At 34.4% G+C, this 20,041-nt stretch overlaps 1 protein-coding gene across 8 annotated transcripts in view; it reads left to right on the plus strand.

Moving 5' to 3' along the window:
* Nucleotides 1–18,809, plus strand: part of EBF1 (EBF transcription factor 1) — a 363,878-nt gene extending 345,069 nt beyond the window's left edge. For 4 of the 8 annotated variants that reach the window (XM_087924221.1, XM_087924222.1, XM_087924223.1 and 1 more), the window contains exons 12-17: nucleotides 4,741–4,806; nucleotides 7,316–7,493; nucleotides 8,894–9,073; nucleotides 11,267–11,461; nucleotides 11,742–11,810; nucleotides 17,110–17,292. In XM_087924221.1, coding sequence (XP_087780347.1) covers nucleotides 4,741–4,806; nucleotides 7,316–7,493; nucleotides 8,894–9,073; nucleotides 11,267–11,461; nucleotides 11,742–11,809 — 687 coding nt within the window. In that variant the 3' untranslated portion in view covers nucleotide 11,810; nucleotides 17,110–17,292. Of the gene's footprint in view, nucleotides 1–4,740; nucleotides 4,807–7,315; nucleotides 7,494–8,893; nucleotides 9,074–11,266; nucleotides 11,462–11,741; nucleotides 11,811–17,109 lie in introns of all 8 variants that reach the window. The other 4 variants (XM_026696683.2, XM_026696684.2, XM_087924224.1 and 1 more) reach the window with 1 other exon arrangement.
* The last annotated feature ends 1,232 nt before the right edge of the window (nucleotides 18,810–20,041 follow it).

Raw genomic sequence — 20,041 nt, forward strand, 5'->3', positions numbered from 1 at the left:
AAGTTAAAGCATTTGGATATCTGTGTACATAATAAGATTAATGGAAGATTTGGAGAAATAAGATCACTTTCAATTCAGTAATTATCTTGGCTAATTAGTACTGGATTTCTTTCTCGTCTTGTTTTCCTTTTAGAAGAGAGCCAGCTATTTTTCTAGTCTATTAAATTATATTCTGAAAAAATAAATAAGAAGCTAAATGCAAGAAACATTTTTGGTATTTCTGTGTATTTTGCATGTGTGTGTGCGTATTAGTCTTTGTAGATTAACAAATTCCTAAATTAAATGCTAACTTTAATAGAATTATATTGTTTCGGAAATGCTTAAGGTAAAATATTCCAATTAAAACTCTTTACACAGTTGTTATTGAGTTCTTTTATGTAGTATACTTTATCAGAATTTGTAATAATTGAAATTCAAACATGGATAAATCAATCAGCATTATTGTGATGGTAATAATCTATGTAATGTAAAAATTGTTCTATCCTGTCTTAAGAAAGTTTACAGAAAACACCACATATCTAAATTATAGAAGTCTTGATCTATTAGATAGATTTATTTCCTCCTAATCCAATCACTATTTCTTGCTGATTTTACAAAACTCTTATGAATTACTCTGTAATAAAAGTTACACAATATCAGTTAATAATCATCAAGCCACAGGTCTTCTTTTGTGTGGAGTTCTCCTTGCTGATCTCTCTGAACTCTGTAAGAATCTTCTTCTTTAGTAATGCTTAAAAGTTAAACATAGGTCAGTGCACTTTAATACAACCCCCCTTTTAAATCCTTCTACAAAATGCTTGAACTCCCCGTTCTCTCTTCCAACCTAACCAGAAATATCTCCTATTAAATTATGAGGTTCAACATAAACCAGTAATCAGTCTCAAAGAACAATTCTAGTCAATAAATTCTGGAGTATTGACCTTCCTTTTTGACCATCCTTTCCAGATGGCTGATTGGCTGAAGACTTTTCTTACAGCCAGAATTCCTTTTTCTCCTAATTCATAGGGATTAAAGTGAACATATAGCACATGCTTTCTGACCTCCGAGCTTTCTTGTTACAGACTACTAACAGCCATAAAACACAGATTTATTTTCTTTGCTAAAAAAAAAAAAGAAGCTAAGTCAATCATCTGATTTATCATCTTTGACTAATTTTGCAGGAGTTGTAGAGGTGATATTCAGCAGGTTCTGACCAGTTCTGGAGAACCAGTAGTGGCAAATCCTACCTCTGACTGGAGATTTTACAGTCTCCTTCCCCTGCCACACCCACCAAGCCATGCCCACAGATTCGGTAGTACAAATTTTTTGAATCCTACCACTGAGGAGTTTAATCTCAACAAACCTTAGGCAATCCATAATGACATCAAAGAAACGAATATAGAATACAGGGATAATGCTTCTATTTTTCCAGATACTCTCTTAAAAATATTAGTTATCTGATTCTTAAATGAGTTGTTTTAGTCACTATAAAGAACAATTGCAACCCTTTGCCTAGCTACAATATTGATATTTAATACTCAGTGAGTATGTCTAGAATGGGAGTCTGATAAGTTATCAGAAGGAAAGGGGAAGGGCTAGCTAGGGTCATGAAAAGGAATATGCATTCTTAATACTGTTAATGCATATGAGAATGTTGTAAATCGTTAATCCAAAAACAAATATTAAATGTTGGTGCATGAGTGTATTTACAGTGCTCTAGTTGTCTATTTAAAGACAACTTTCTGTGGTGCTCTTAGATACACTTTCAGCAGGACAATGTTTTTTTTAAAGGCTTAGGCATTTTTTTATATCAGCTATCTTCTTACAAGAACATTCAGAAGGTTAATATTGTAATATTCCATACAGTTTTAAGTACAATATACAATCTACGATAAATAGCCAGCCACAATCTTGAACATGCTTTAGCCCCTTAAATTCTTAAAGCTGCAGTGCCCTTTCAATCTACTTACATAATGTCATAAAATATACATTTCAAGGTAAATGAAGTCAGCTACTTCAATTTAGTCTCTCAAACTGGTAGTAAATGAGAGGTTAACACTATGGTGCCAAACCCATTATTGAGTAAATTTAGCACCTTGGACAGCTCTGTAAAATCTTTATTGCTTTCCTGACCTGCTCGTCATGTTCTGTCTATGTGTTCAGTGGCTCTCAGCTCTGATTGAAAGGCAATATATTAGATCCCGAACACAAACACGCTTGGGGCTGGTTCGCTGTGAACGTAATGACATGGAGGTGAGAACAATTTTCTGGTCACTGCAATTCAACCACCTTGCCAATGCTGTTGCAGGAACAGTACTTTCTAGAAGACTTTTACACATCACATTGTATTTGAAGTCAGGACTGTGCTCATAAATGGGATGAAACTTAAAATGTTTTAAATTACATTGGTTGCTGTGTAAAATGTTCTATGTTAACATACAATAGAACAGAAAAGCTAGAACTTTTTATGTAAAAGCTTAAAAATTCCCTGACAATATTTTTTTAATTGTTTTGCAACATCTGACAAAGCTACATGAAAGAAAGGTGTTATTATGTGGTGATTTTGTTAAGAAAACATGAAATGTATAGGCAATTCCTTGTTATAAAAAGAAATGGAACATAAACATTGACAATATATAAATTGTTGTGATGCTATATTCCAATGAGAAACTATGAGGAAAGTGTCTGCAATTAAAATTATTTTATTGTGATCTTACTGATTATTAAGAAACTGTGTGAAGAATGGTAATTTAGATTTTATGTAGTTACATTAAGACAGTCCAAAAACTATATTTTCATGTGGAAATTCCATTGGCAGAATTAAACTGCTGCGAAATCAATAACTTATTTCCTTTGTACATATCGATGCTCAGACATAAAGCAAAATACAAGTTTTATTATTAATTTGGGCCAAGGTATAAGACATATTTCTCATAACAATAAGAGAGATTTGCCATTTTATAATAATGTTATGCAACAGCTGATGATGTCACCTGGGGTAGCATTACATTTCCAAAATTACCTTGTCTGGACAAGATGTTTTAATTTACTAGGGACTGGAAAAGTCAAATGTGAAAAGCTGTTTTTCCCTTCTATTCTAGATTTTTAATCTTTTACAAAGCAAGCTGAACTCACTGATTTTCTAAGTAGCTTGGCTGAACCAGCATGGCCTGATTCCATATGGGTATCGTGCACATTCGATTCATATGCTTGTAAATTATTCAGTACTTTGGTCAGGATGCATAGAGAAGACAAGGACAAGAGCTAGTGATCTCTTCAGAAATAAATAGTTTCAAATGTATTGATTCAAAACCCATCAATTATATAATGCAGCTGGCTGCAAGCATTAAAAAAAATTGAAATGTGCATTATGAAAGGGAGAGTATACTGTGGTTCTAAGGAGTGCTAAATGTATATGGGGATTCAAAACATACTTATAATCTCATTTTTAAATTTAGGACATCATGTATATCATAAGTACCTACTGCAATATGCCAACTCTTTTAGCATATATTGTAGAGAATTTTAAATTGAAAAATGCTAATATGCATCTAAAAGCTTGTCATCTGAAGAGTTGTTCAAGGATTTTGAAGAGGTTATGGTGACAGCAAAATGAATGCAATTATATCTCTCTCTTCTGATAAGAGACTATAGTATATGAAAATTGAGCATTACTACTTCTTTTAGTTATAAAATCTAACTAGTGTATAAAACATTCCTAGTTAAGCTTCTCTGCTTAACTCAAAAGTCAATTCTTAAAAAAATGTGTCTAGCTACAGAAAGCATTTGCAAAAATATATTACAATTCAGCTTTTATGCCATCACGTCTACAAAGATCAATTATTTTTGGCAGAAGGTACTAAGATTTTAATTTATACGGGGGAAATCAAATGTATATTATTGTTTCTGTGATGCAGAAAGATACTTGTAATTTACAAATACACTTTATTTACTCCACTCTTGTTCTCGAAGTTTTACGTGCTAAAAATACAAAGAGAGCATTGTGCTATGCAGATGTCAGTCTCAGGACCATGAGGGTATAAGCTGGAGCAGGGAAATGAAGAGATGTACGCAATACAAATGAGTTTAGGAACACAACAGGGATAAATAAATGAGCAGATGGAGAAGTGAACAATCATGGAAATTAAAGTTAGGGTTATGCTTAAAATTTGGATACCCCACCCACATCCGTCCAAATTTCCTGAAAAATAACATTTATATCTTGTTCTCTGTTGCTGCTTGTCTTCAAAACCTTTCTTTCCTTTTTCAATATCAGACAATGGCACCCAACTATGGGAAAAAAGATGAAGCATAGAACTTGGTATTGTTATCAGATCAGCAACAGCATTCCAGTGATAGCTTAACAATATGGTTGATCTGATAAGGACACATTTCTATTATATAAATTAAAAGCCAAATAAACAGCATGAAAGAAATCTGTAACGTGCTCTGGGTGACATTGATTGCAATTGAAGAAAGAAATGTAGGTTTTATTCGGCAATAAACCTACAACCAGCTTCTGTGCAATCAGTAGACAATTGAGTGACAGATTTTTATTTTGCAGCTCAAGCAGATTTTACCTTTTAACTTTTGTGTGAACTGCAAGAATTCATGATTTAACAACATTCTGAGCTGACTAGGTACGGTTTATATGTAAGACTGAAAACAAGGCTGTGACTGAAAACAAATTTGAGGACACAATGATAGAACTGTATTTGCTACACATGAACATGGGTAAATTTCTCCTTTTCTTTCTAACAGGAAGTAATACTCAAGAGGGCAGCTGATCTGGTGGAAGCACTCTATGGTATGCCACATAACAATCAGGTAAATGCGGCCTTGGTTAAGTAGCGCTCTGCTTGGTGTTCTGAATTCTGTGCAGAGTCATCTTGCACGGACAAATAAAAATAAAATTGCAAATTGGAGGAAAATAATAGCAATAGCACTTAGACATATATACCACTTTACAGCCCTCTTACAGTTTACAGAATCAGCACATTGCCCCCAACAATCTGGGTCCTCATTTTACCCACTTCAAAAGGATGGAAGGCTGAGTCAACCTTGAGGGTGCCATGATGGATCTAGGAAAACTTCCCATGAGAACCAAACTCATCTCAAAGTTTCTAACAGTAGTAGCATTTTAATTTTTGATTTTATTAGTTGATTTGCTTTGCTGAAATAATGAAAGCACTATTCTGTGTTATTAGTATTTTATAGTTTTAATGTCTTATACTTTCAATAGAATTTAAATATACTAGTATGGTACCAACTGTTTAGTATTTGCTTGTGCCAAGTAGTTAACTTAATATCAGTATAAAATATAATGTACAATTTAGGCATTGTATTTAGAGCCTTTATCTTAGTGTAATTTAAGAAGTTCAGATCTAATTAATTCTCAGTAGGCCAGGTCCTGATTTTATAGAACTCTTTTACAAGCTCCTTAAACTGAAGACAGATGTTTAACACTGGAATCTTATGTGCCTTTCCAAAAAAATACATGCACTGAAGTAAATGATGGTCACACTCAGCTATCTGATATCAAAATATTGGGATTAATCTCTTCATTTACAGCCCTTTGTCTGCGAAGCTCTACTTTTTTGCTTCCTTTGCTTTCTGGAAGATTGATAGTTATTCGCTGCAAATTGGGACTAGATTAAAGGTTTTCCTAACACTTACATCTATTTGTTCTTTCTAAGAACAAAAAAACATATATTTACATGTAATCTTTTACATATAAACATCTTCAATCTTCTACCTTTGTCTCCATTTTATAGAACACAGGTAGTCCCTCGATATACAACCATTAATTTAGTGACGTTCAAAGTTACAACAACAGTGAAAAAAGTGACTTACGACCGTCGCAGCATCCCCACAGTCACATGATCACAATTTGGGCAGCCAGCATGTATTTACAATGATTGCAACCTCCCCGGGTCACATGATGGCTATTTGCAACCTCCCCATCAGCTTCTGACAAGCAAAGTGAATGGGGGAAGCCGGTTCACTTGATGACTGCATGATTCACTTAACAACTGCAGTGATCTGATAAATGACTGTGGGAAATAAAGGTTGTAAAATCAGGTGTGACTCACTTAACAACTACCTTGTGTAGCACAGGCAATTTTGGTCCCAGTTGTGGTTGTTAGTCAAAGATTACCTGTAAAAGCAAAGAATTGGTTCCTCATGATATCAGGTACTATCATTCATTGCTCCCTTTGAACAAATGAAATCATAATCTGATTCATAACTCAATTTTCCATTGCTATAATCTATTTATTTATTTAATTTATATTGCTGCCTATTCACCATGGCGACTTGAGGCGGCTTACACAATGTAAAACCATATTTAAAACAAAAAACAAAAATAAAAATAAAAAACAATAAAAATTAAGAAAAAGAATCAAATAAATTAATAAAGGACAATAGAACAAAATCTGGGGAAAAAATCACCCCCACCTCCTACTCCGACGACAGCAGATCACACTAGCCATTTGATGAGCTCCATCCCCTCTCTGGGTTCCCCAGACCCACTGGCAAAACCAGGTCTTCAGTGCCTTTCGGAAGAGTATTAGTGAGGGGGCCATTCTAATCACTGGGGAAATGATGTTCCAGAGAGATGGAGCCACCACAGAGAAGGCCCTTCTTCTCGGTCCCACCAGGTGTATCTCCCTCAGGGGTGGGACCCGTAACATTCCCTGCCTCCTTGCTCTAATGGGTCAGGTAGATGTCACTGGCACCACCAGGCAGGCTTTGAACCAACAAATTGATTTAGAGCTTCCGGATCAATAGCTGGAAAAAAAACCCCAAACATTTAATGGTAGGAAAAAGACAGAAAATACATTTTGCTGCTATCTAGTGGCCTCCTGGATTTGGGCAGCCCAAATCTCATATTTCTTATTAAGTTTTGTACAGGTAGTCCTCGATTTACAACAGTTCATTTAGTGACCATTCAAAGTTACAACGGTGCTGAAAAAAGGGACTTATGGCCATTTTTCACACTTACAACATTGGAGCATCCCTGTAGTCATGGGATCAAAATTCAGATACTTGGCAACTGGTTCATATTTATCACCATTGCTGCACCCCAGGGTCACACAATCCCCTTTTGCGACCTTCTGAGGAGCAAAGTCGATGGGTAAACCAGATTCACTTAACCACTGGGTTATACTACATTAACAGCTGTGGCAAGAAATGTCATCAAATGGGGCAAAACTCACTTTAACAAATGTTTCATTTGGCAACATAACAACTGTGCTTGTAAGTCGAGGACCCACCTGCATCTAATTACTTCCCTTCATAATTACTTCCCTTCATATCTAAACTCGTGTTTTGGCAGGAAATAATCCTGAAAAGAGCAGCTGACATTGCAGAAGCACTCTACAGCGTCCCTCGTAATCATAACCAACTCCCTGCGCTCGCTAATACATCAGTCCATGCAGGCATGATGGGTGTGAATTCATTTAGTGGTCAATTAGCAGTAAATGTCTCAGAAGCCTCACAGGCCACCAATCAGGGTAAGCTGAAGAAGGCTTTTTCTCCCTCTTTTCGAGACTTTATCTGGTGAATAAAAGGCATAATACACGTTAGGTTCAACCAGCATGCTTTTTTCCTTTAGAGTCCTATATAGAACAGTGAAGAATCCAGGGAATGTACAACACATCTGCATAATCGTCTCAGGAAAAAGAGCATGATAACTCAGGCTCCTTGTGAAGGACAGAACACATGGTCAACCACACATATCAATGAGCTGTGATCAATAAACCTAAAAGTGAAAATCTCTTAAATGAAGCCTACATTCTAAGTGTGGTTCCTTTATTTGAAAACAGGCTTGATTGTTGATAGAATGTCAGAAATAGGAAGCAGTGTTATTTTGGAAATTTTCCTGCAATCAGGAATCCTGTTTGGGGGTGACTAGAAACAGAGGAAAAGTTTCAGTCGGCCAATATTACATGTTGGGATAACATGACCTTCAGAATTTAGATAACAGTTTTAATTGCACTTCTGGGATTATTATTGTATCCAGCCCATTTTTATTTTTTTATAAAGGGATGAGTTTTCCTTTTTCTTGTTAGAAACTTTCTTGTGTGTTTCATGCAACCAAGGCCACAGAACCCACAAAAATGCATCATGGTATTTTTTTCTTTATTTTTTTATTGATAGTCTTCATAGGTATTCTAATAAATAAATCTCAGAAGTTTCTGACATTGCAAAAATGACTGTCCTTGCTTTAATATTTTAGAACTAATTTAACCATTTTCGAGATAGCAGGAAACACTTTTTCCTTTTCTTTAATATTAAGAATTTGTCACAAATGGTTAACAGGTTGCTGAATGCATGTCTGAAAATGTCTGAAGAAAATTATGATACATTAGGCTGTAACCCCCAGTGGTTTGCACTATCTTCTGCTATCTACGACCCGCTACAGTAAATATTCTCAATATTTTTATTGGTGGATTGTCACCATGGAATGCTTTCCTTAATGAAAGCTTGCCTGGCATCCATAACTGTGATTCTTTCAGCACCAATTTTTTTCAAAGACCCTGGTTATTTATGGAACTCAGTAGTTTTAGCTTCTATAGTTCTAGCAATCCATATAATATTTTTTATCATACTATATTTGTAACAATTTGGATTTTCTTGCTGGTCTAGATTTTTAATTGTTTATGGTTGGAATATTGAAATAATGTTTACATTTTAATCCATTTTCTATGACACATAGAAACATGGACTATAGGGCACATAAGTATAAATAATGTATAATTGTTTTATAAGCTATTTTAAAAAGCCACTCCCTCAATTTTTTTACTGAAGTTTCATCCAGTTTTAGCATAGTATGGTTTGGAATGTTTTGAAATTGGGTGGGACTTTTAGTTGAAAAACAGCTGTTGTGCTTTTTTTTTACTTCCTGCAAAAGGTTTTACTCGCAACTCAAGCAGTGTGTCTCCTCATGGTTATGTGCCAAGCACCACCCCTCAGCAGACAAACTACAACTCCGTCACAACAAGCATGAATGGGTATGGAAATGCTGGAATGTCCAATTTAGGTGGCTCTCCAACCTTCCTGAATGGATCAGCTGCCAACTCTCCCTACGCCAGTATGTATTATTATATATGTTATACAACATATATTGAGTAGTGATCTGAGTATCCTAAACCTTTGTAATGATTGAAAACATTTCAAGAAATTTACCACATAGATATTGGTGTACTTAATTCCACATAAATAAGTTGAAAGTTGCACAGTGAGGTTTGTATTGTTGTTGCTGTTGCTTGAAAGTATACTTTTACGGCATTAGAATGATACATGAAAAATGCAAATTTAAATCATACCTGAGTTCTTCAGGAGATGCTGGGTGTGAATAACCCTTAATCTGTATGGAAAGAGTTGATTAAAGCTAGGCCTATTATCCAATCAATGTTCAAACTTGCAAAGCCAGCAATCAATTTAAATAAAGGTATGTATCAAACAATTTGATACAAGGAATCTCTGAACTGGAGACCACATTTTTAAAAAAACAATTGATAATGGGGATTTATTTCCCCATGAATACAGGTTGACCACTCTGCATAAGTCTAGGAAGAGAATTAACCTGATTTTACCAGTGATTGAAAAGACCAAAAGGTGTTATAATTTAAATGATTATAATAGTCTAATTAAAGAGATGATCTTCTGGCAACAGATGAGATTGTGGAAGTTTGACAGGATGCTTTATCTACTAAACAACATTACTGTGTTTAGTTCACCATTAGAAATATTTCAGCAATGCCAAGTGTATCCCTTACAACTTTGTGACCTTTTTGTTCTTATTAAATCATGCCTCTTTTGTCTCATCATCATGATTCTTAGAATGGTTCTCTTGATATATACTGCTGCCCTATTAACAACAAATATTGTTAATCAGAAAATGTTTCAATCATGACCTGAGAATTAGAAAGGTGGCATTCTTAATTAAATCAATAAACTAATTGCAGTATAGTTGCAATTCAATTTGGGTGCTTTGATTGCTCTGCCTTCACAAGTGCTTGTATATACCAAGTGATTTTACACTAAGACACTATCTGTCAGACTCTGAAACTTTATACATTTAATTTCCATTAATTGATTTCATTGGGATTCAGAACTATGGCATCATATGTTTACACAGAGATTCTAAAGGGAATATTCTTATCTGTGTACATGCAAATAAAATAGTCATCTATGCTTCAGCTAATTTGAATTTTCATTCCCAAACCATTTAATTATTCATTAAATATCCTGAACATAAACAATCTCTAAACAAGATTTTTTAAAAAATGAGTAATTTGGCCTGTAAATGATTTTTTTTCTTTTTCCCCAGAATCATAGAAGACAGTAATTCTGAAGTAATATGGTCCTATTTTGAGTAAAGGCATTAACTATACTATTTAAGGCACCAGCAGGGTTTTTAAAAAGTAATTAAGCATAATGTTGCAGGGGATACAAAATGTGCATGCAGACTGGATTATATATAGATGCAGATAATCTAAAAACTGCTCCCCAATATCCTTGATGGCACTTCAAGAATTCTTGGCATCATATCTTTCCTGAACTATATAGTCAACAAGAATAGTCTACAGCATGTTATTAATCTGGACAAAACAACCAATAGTGCACGCACATATCTACACGTATTCTCCCAAGTTATAATGTATAATATTCAAAATAAGCTATTTGGCTCATGGGGCAGTGAATCCTACAAGTGTCTCTTCTTATCTCTGGAAATATAAATGTAATAATAACAAGTAAAGAAAAAATAATTTGCTTTTGTGATGCTCAAAATCACTTTGCTTACTTGCAGTACTAATCCTGAAGAATACCTAGGGGAGGGAATGAAGTAGTATAAAAAATTGTAATTTGCCACGTCGTGTCTCTGTAAGAAACAGATTCCTATCCAGGATTATTAATGGAAAGCAAAGGATAATCTTCTATCTCTATTTGCCTATGTGCCTACCTGCATGCCTATCATCTATCTATCTAATCTGTCGTTCTTTCTTTCTTTCTTTCATCTATCAATCATCTATCATCATCATATTTATTATTTTTACAAATACATTAAGGTGGAAAACATGTCCAGCACACTTTTCTCCTCTTATTTTCCTCACAATAAAGTGAACTAGGCTGAGAGAGAATGTCTGAGCCAAGGTCTGCTTTCATGTCTAAGGTGGAACTAGAACTCATGTCTTTGCAAATACCTGGCAAATAGAGAAATGAAATATTCTATTTATGGTCTTGAAAAGAATAATTCTTCTCTCTTCTTGTTTTCTTCTAGTTGTGCCATCCAGTCCAACCATGGCATCCTCTACTAGTCTCCCTTCTAATTGTAGCAGCTCCTCTGGGATCTTCTCCTTCTCACCAGCCAATATGGTCTCAGCAGTGAAACAGAAGAGTGCTTTTGCTCCTGTTGTCAGACCACAGACATCCCCTCCCCCCACCTGTACCAGCACCAATGGGAATAGCCTGCAAGGTAGGCCAGTCTGGGCATGCTGCTTTTCTCAGCATTGGCAGGGTGGAGATGAGTAAGAAAAGGGTAATGAACTTTCAGTTACATGGTGGGGAGATTCCATTGCATAGTTGTTACTCACCCTTGGTTCCCTCACAGCCAATCATTATTATCCTGTTGAACTAAAATTCTGTGTCTTAAAAGCACGGTCTGAGTGTTTGCTTAAAATGAGTGTATTGCAGTTTACTAATACCAGCCTTTCTCTTTCTTTCCTTTCTTATTCCTTGTTGTTGTCTTTTATCAGACCAGTCTTTTGTGGACTCTAGCAAGTACTCCAATGCAGGGTCTCTCCAGGGTCTGGCCTTCTCCTGAAGTACGTTAGTCAATCTTCCCTTCCTTTCTTTTAATTTTGGTTTTTTTGTTCCTTTGACATGTCCACCACCTGTACTAAGAGCATCACTGTTTATGATGGTATCACAGATATCAAATTGCATGTGATAGCATATCACTAAGTATAAGTGGCACATTATGTGTTATGTAAAGTTACCAGTCTTCTTATTTTCCCATGATTAATGTAATAAGAATAAACCACTTCCACTTGCAAACCCTACCTGCCATCTTGAAAATCTACTCAGCTGTTTTCATTTGTATCCCATCCAACAGATTGTAGCCTGATGCCTTCCTCCATCATACTATTGTAATTTATGCAAACATGGATTTGCTACATACTTATGTCTGTATCAGATTCAGGAAATTCTTAACATGATTCATCAAAGGGGAAAACATTATTTATACCATGATTTCCACTATTCTTGTTCCATTTGTAGAACATTTTTTACCTTTCATGGAACCCCAGCATCAACAAATGGGCAGAATAACAAGTAAAATAAGGATCACTGTCATTAAAATAACATTTAGGATTGGGAACTTTTAAAGAAAACAACTTATCCTTTCATCAAATCGGATATATATGAACTTTATAACTATATTTAAATAAAGGCAGGCTGAGATAATGTGAAATTTCCACTGTGATGGACTCCAGTAGTCATTTAACCTTTCATTCATGTGATCAGGCCATCAGTAAATATTTTTACGTAGGGTGACTATGTGAGAAATAGATAATTCTTTTAAGTTCAGGATATGTCAGGGTTATATGTGATAACATTTTTATAATGATTATCATATTAATATCTATGCTTTTAAAAATAATAATGCAATCAATATATGCATTAATAGAGCTACTAGAAATCTCAAACTGCTTTCTACTGTTCTGCACAAAATTTCTACATTGCTGAAATAGGTTAAGTAATTTCCCAAAATAGTCAAGAGACAATTCTCCAATTGCCCTTCCTAAAGACAAATTGAAAATTGTCCTTCCCTCCTTCCCTCCCTCAGTCCAAAATGGCATTATTAAATACAAATACTTTCTACTTTTTCCTATGAGTTATTTTTAATAAAGTTAAACTCAATACATCATGGCATAGCAAACATGTCTGAAGATATCCATTATAGACAGTCTTCAAATCCTATCAGAGTAGTAGTTTAAATTCAGAACATTAAAACTAAGATTCCGCAGCAACCTACCTTAACAGAGTGCAATTTCTTTCTGTTTTTTTAAAGTCAATCATATTTGTTTTTGAAATTTCCTTCATTTTAATAAGCAAAGTAGAATAAGGATACTGCTCTTTGCATAAATGTATTAGCGGCTCCCTTGGAGTTTGAGATCTATTTCCTTGCCTTTTTGAATCTTGGCCTCACTCTCATTTTCCAAACAAAAGGAACGTGTTTGTGTAAATATTTCTTTTAATTCCAGGGCAGTGATGATTAAATGTAACACTTTGAAATGTGAGAGACCTTTTTGAGAATAAAAGTAGAATAACCAGGTTAGGCAAATATATGATATTTTTGTCTCTGAAGATACAAAAATTGCTTTTACATTGATTACTATAAAATTTCATTTTATGTCCAATTTCATCTTCCTGTTTGGTTTGCATTGGTAATGTTGATTTAACATCCTCGATTTTCCAATTTCTGAATACATTTTTTTTCTCATGACCAAATACCCTTATGGGCAGATTTGATTAAAAAGAGTGTTGGGTTCTGTGTGCAACCTGCAGCAAAATTATTTGTCATATGTGCATTGGACCACAAGTCAGAAAAGTGAAAATTATCTGTTTAACATATGGACCATATATATCATAAAAGCAATTTCCTGATTTACTGTTTCGTTTGGCTTGTTGGAGGGCTGCCCTACTGTGCTTAACCCTCTCATAATTATCACATTACCACATTCTAAAGCATTGAGTAGAGAGACATTTCATGCTCACTTAGTCAAGAAGGGTCTCACAATCCCCAGATGCCTCAAACAGCTCTGGGGGTAGAGGGTTACTTACACATGCTCATTCATACTCTAAACAGAGAGGACTTACTATGCTTAGAGACAAATATAACATCCACTGCATTAGACACAGACAGACCCTAAAGGTAAAAACCCAGTCATTGGATGTTTTTTCCTTCAAGAATAGAAAGTATGGAAAACAAACCCAATGTACATTTCACTTTGGTAAATGGAATATGCACAGGAATTGAACTACAACTTATTCACTAGTCTTTAGGACACAGAGTTTAAATTGGAAAGCATCTGATGTAAGGTCCAGAACTGCCTTCTACTAAAAAAAAAAAAAGCATGGGAAATAATAGAAAGAAGAATGTACATCGCTCTTGAAATGGTAACTTATTTTAAAGCTGCAAGCTGTTTTACAATGACAAAAAAGAATAACAATCCAAATATATAATTATAGTGGTGGACTAATTGTGAAACATGGTCAACACAAGCCATATATTTGGTCAAGTGAATCTGCTTGGATTATGGGCAAACTAAATTAGACAATGTTATCTTACGCCTTGCAGTGAAGATGCTGCTGCCCCTGCTCTCACCTGCCTAGACTTCTGTGTGCTACAAAACACACTCAATGAAAGAGTGTGAACGATAAGCTGCAGTTGAATCTCATGTAATTGGAAATCTAAAGGGTCAGACTTTATATATGCTGTTATTGCCAATTAAGTGTGATAGAACTAAGCATTTGAATGGGAAACAGAATATTGTTTTATTGAACTACAAAAAAACAAATTAATTGAAGACTGCTGGAGAGATGAATGGAAACCAAGACAGTCTTACATTAAAACTAAAGTAAATTCCAGAAACCTGCATCATAATCTGTTTTGCTGAAATTTTGTAGTCCTTCAAAAGAAAAAAATGAAAATGAAAAAATGAAATTAAAATTCATTTTAATGAAAATTGATAATGTCTGAAAAAGGATAACTGAGCAGTGCAGTTATAAACATGATATCATATGATCATGTCATTCAGCAATGACAATTCCATAAATCCCTGGTTACAATTGTTAAGCAAGGACAATGTGGATTGTGAAATAAGGACCATATGAGACTTTTGACTTCCTGCTGGCTTCCCCATTTACATGTTGGAAGCTATTAAGGAAGGTCACAAATTGAAATCATATAACCCTGTGACACTATGGTGGCCAGAGCTTTGAGGATCAATCATATAGTCCCTTGTTTAGCACTATTGAAGAATTACTGAGTGAGTAGTCATTAACCAAGTATCACCAGTATGACATAAAACTCTCAAACTCTTGTAGTTATTAATCATATCTATTAGAAGTATTAATTTGATCACAGAATATATCTATCCACAACCTTTAATTAAAAAACCTTCCAACCACTAAGTAACAAAACAACATTTACATACTAATTGTTTAGCATTTAGCAACCAGTACTTACTATTATGAAAACAGTTTAAAGATTTAGCATTTAAATAGCAATATAAATACAAATAATTCAAAATGCAGCCTGGGAACTGTCATCAGATATATTTTTCTTCACCCAAGAGTTCTTCATCTGATCACAAAATCAGGAAAAGTTAAAGAAAGTCTTCTGCTATAAAGATTATATCCATCACGCCAAATCTTTGAAGAGTGTCCCTGAAGAAGGGAGACTCTATTTTCAAAGGGAATATTTACTATGCTACCAGAATAGGTCACACCTTTAGTATGCTTGGACTCCAAAAGTTTAGATATATATTTTTTATTTTGTTTCCTCATATTTTATTTATCTGTTGCCATTTACCTAAATTGCCTTTTTGTTGCTGATTAGTCTTGCAATTCATGTACTTACGGTGATGGCTGTGGGGAAAAATCATTCCCTTTCATTTGGTCTTGGTTCTTATCAAATTATTGTAGATGTAATTAAAGTACAAGTATTAGAAGCAGTCATGGGTTTGAGTTCTTCCCCAAGAAATTGTCTGCCGAGATGTTTAAGATGGTGGCTCTAACTGTGTACCTTTGAAAGACATCATCAAAAGTCCAGAATTTGTCATGTCCCTTTAAAAGACAGCTTTGTCACAGCCATCACCACAAGCTAGATGTGAATGCCAGTGGCAATGACATATTTGCTTGCAGTAGGTCATTTTTCATATTGCATGGAATGGGTGAGTCTAGATTATCTGCAGATTTCTCCTAATGTACAGACCTGTTTCTTTGAGGATGAAATAATTTAATATGAGCTAATCCTGTTGAAGTCAGCATTCTTTCAAACTGCTTTCTTTTGAAAGATTGTAGCTGTGTTAGTCTGTAGAGAAATAAAATGTTAACTCTTGATGACTATTTGTTTCAAATAACCTCGGTTTCTTAAATATGTAAAACATTATGATGCAATTGCATTGAGCAGGGATATTATCTTTACATGAATAAAAGATATGAAAATAAAATAAATCAAATACAAGAAAAGATAATAGTAATAGAAAAGGGACAATCTTCATACCCTAACCATAGTCCATCTGGCTGCTGTATGAAGTTGGAAAGATGCTGGATTAGCTATACCTTTTTCTTTGAAGGTTTTTTTTAAATTTAAGTAGCAATTATAGGTGAAAATCTTTTTTAAAAAACCAGTTTTCAAACTGGCAACAGTTTATAGACAAATAGTTATGTATAGATGCAAACCAATTTTTAGTTTTCTATATGGTATCTCCAAAAATTTCTTTTTCATAAAATCCTAATTATATGTTATACATGCAGCTGGTCAATGTCCTTCTCTTGATTTTAGAACTCTATTTGGCACATTGAATAGGAACCACAAGATTAAAAAGTAAAGTTTTTGTTTTTGTTTTGTAATTCATGTGAAAAACTGAATAAAACTTGTTTAAAAAAAGATTACAAAGTAAAGTTTTTCCAAGTGATCACTTCATTAATTTTTCCTTCATCAGAATTTATATTGCAATCAGCTTAAGGATTGGGTTATTGGGTTATTTCTGACAGTCAAACTGCTAAATAACTTCGGATCAAGGGTTATAGTCTGAGCTTCATTAAGAATTTCAACTTGCCTGCATGCAACTTCTTTCCAGATAGATTGCAGTTTCCTTGCAAGCTCTTAATGCTTTAGAGTTTTACAACTGAAATAGGTAGTTCTAGAGTAACGGACTAACTGCCTAACATCAGCATTATTCTTCCTTTCTAAGCTTTTGCCCATTATAATGTATAAATCCCACTTGAAGCACAGATGAATGATCTACTACTGAATATTTGAAACAAATGTTTTCTTGCCCCAAATGGCATAACTGATTTGTTTTTGTGTCTTCTTCCTTCTTACCTTTACAGCTATAACTGGCATGATAGTTCCTCCCATGTGAATGAATTGCCTTGAAGAATTGACTAATGAAGGATTTGAATTCTGCTCCAGAACAAAGTCTGAACCAAATCCCAGAGAGGAACTTTTAACTCAGGCCTTTCTTCAAGGAAAAAGGAAGACTCTCACAATAACTGCAAAGTTTAAAAAAAAAAATTAAAAAAAATTGCCATCCTTGCAAAATATTCCTGAAATCTACTCCAAGCCTGCAAGGGCAAGATCTTAATTTGAGCTGTCCATCCAAGTTCTTGGGAGAGAAATTTGTGTCCTGAAGAAAACACACTTTGGTCTTTTCAGTTTTTATGGGTCATCTTTTGTCTTTTACAAATCACAACAGGAGGGAGAGGCACAAAGATGAAAAGCCAACTTGAGAACTTTTCTTTGTTGTAGTTTTTAAAAACTCTCTTAAAGGGAAATAAAGTGGCAACACATGAGTTTCTATGGAACAGAAGTAGAAGTGCCAGTTAGGAATTACTGATGTTTTTCTTTCCTTCAAAAATTCATGGCTGTGCCAGTAAAGGGTTGTTTTCATATGTTTTACTTAACCAACAATAGCACATACATCTGGGATTTGCAATCTGGGGAAGTACCAATGGATGTCCACGTGAACATAGATACAAAGATACACCATATATGCATACACAAAAAAGATTTCATTTTAGAAGCCATGATTCCCCCCCCACCCCCCTTAATCCCTTAACACTTCTTTCTGACAACATTGTACTTAGAAGATCGCGTAAATACTGCAAGGCAGGGGAAAAAAGCATATGTGTAGCTATGGACATGCATTTTCCATCTTTACTTTGGAAACCCAGTGCCTCTGGATATAATGCTAAAAATTGCAAATCCAATTAGCATGGCTCTCTGTCTTTTGCTTTTAACCAACTTAAATCCAAATACAGTCTTAAACTGTCTTTCTCTGTAAATCTCATTGAAATTTGATAGGACCAGACAAAGGCACAAAAGTGAGCCGATCAGTGCATTTTGGAGCATATTTTTTACCAGAAGCTTCTTTCCTGATACCTGTATCTTTCATTTTGGAATGGGCCAGGGCGAGGGAGGGGAAGGGAGGGAGGGACAAGACCACAGGATTCATCCTGCCATTCCAGAGGATGGTCCAAAAGCACACACCTAGGAAAAAGGACATATCTGTTTTGAGCTGCAGTTGTTTTTATATCAGGCAACCATTTCAGTTCGCGACATAATCTCTTAAGCAACAGTGGTTGTATTTTTGAGAATATGTATAGGAGAAAAAGGGTGAAAAACACAGTAAGTTATATGACAGTTTCAAAATAAACCACCCAGTTTACAAGAATTTATCTCTTGTTACTTGGAAAGTGTTCTTAGTTAAAGATGCAACAAACCTTTACAAATGCATTCATTAAATGATCTGTTTGGGTTTTTTTTTTCCTTTGCTGTGGCATTTTGTATGTAGTTATAAATAAATACTGTAGGGTTTTTTTGGCCAAATTATTGTTCTATTTATACAATTTAATGTCTTAAGACAGATTTTCAACACAACACACAAATCTACAAGAATTACTGCATATTTTGCAAAATGAGCTCACTACCTTTATGATTGCACATGCTTGCAAAATGAATTAAAGAAATAAAGCTTTTTTAATGAAGAATTTTGTAAAATGCCCATATAAATAATGTATTTAACTTTGAACTTTGTACATTGCTTTTTCTCTGCAGCATCCCAGTTTATTTTATTGTGTAATTTTGCTATGTGAAAAGTGCTAATTTGTTTGTTCATTCACAAGTGTGTTAGCTGTTTAAGTGTGATTTAATGCAATTCATTTATACTTTTTTTAGTAATTGTTTTAAACCAAGCTTCCATTTTTGTTTTAAGTTCACCAAAGCCATTGTCTATTTTTGTATTATTTCTAAGTTAAGAATTTTTTCCCCCAATATATGGCAAAAAAGTAGCATATTATTCTTATAGCATTTAGTTACGTAGATTTAAAAAGTATTCTTTGCTTTTGAGGCTTATTAAAAAAATCTAAAGCTGTTTTACTCTATTAATATGCATGGAATCTCTCCCCTTTGAAGTGACGCATTTTTGTGCATTAAATATGGGGAGAAACTTCATAGAAATTAATGAAAATACTTTCTTTCTTGTCTGCTTGTATATTTCTCTGTCTTTCACATAAATATAAACCAGCAGATTGGATGCCTTAACAATGCAAAGCATATTCATTTCACTTGTACATTGTACTGAGCATCAAAACTGTCAATCATCACTAACATTCTGAAAAAAAAAAAGGATTTTGAAAAGCACAAAAGAACTGTTTTGTTACCTTAAGAAAATGTGACTTTTTTCTAGACAAACAACAATGCTGCAACTGTGCATGCTTCCTGTATGAATTTTGCAAGGGATTTCACTCAGATTTCACTGTGTGATCTTTCAGGAAAGGGAAAAGAGTGGGTGTGGGAAAGAGAGAGAGAGAGAGAGAACGAAAGGGAAAAAATCCATTGATTAACGTATTATTTCCCCACAGAAAAACAACATAATCACACCTAAAGAAACTAGAAAATGTAAGGCATTAACAGTGTATTGTTTCATTATAATCTGAACACTTATTCTAATTCTTAAAGTAACAGTGGCACACAAATGTAATCAAATTAAAGCCATATTTTGTCCAGTGATGCCCTCCATGGAATCCCAGTCAGACAGATTATTTTTATTTAGAAAGTTACATGAATGTGTATAGACTGTTTCCTTGACCTCCAAAGATCATGTGAGAGTACACAGACTTTCTTTCTTTCTCCAGGTATTTATAATGCGTGATAAAGAAAAGTTATATTTTAAATTATCTACCTGCCCTGAATAGATTCCTATGAGTTCCAAGTCCATTCTTAAAGATACTGCTCTTTACAGAATATCGCTTTAAGTGGGAA

The sequence above is a fragment of the Pseudonaja textilis genome, chromosome 2 (assembly GCF_049901715.1).
Source record: "Pseudonaja textilis isolate UNSWEBS1 chromosome 2, rPseTex1.2, whole genome shotgun sequence".
NCBI classification, from domain to species: domain Eukaryota; kingdom Metazoa; phylum Chordata; class Lepidosauria; order Squamata; family Elapidae; genus Pseudonaja; species Pseudonaja textilis.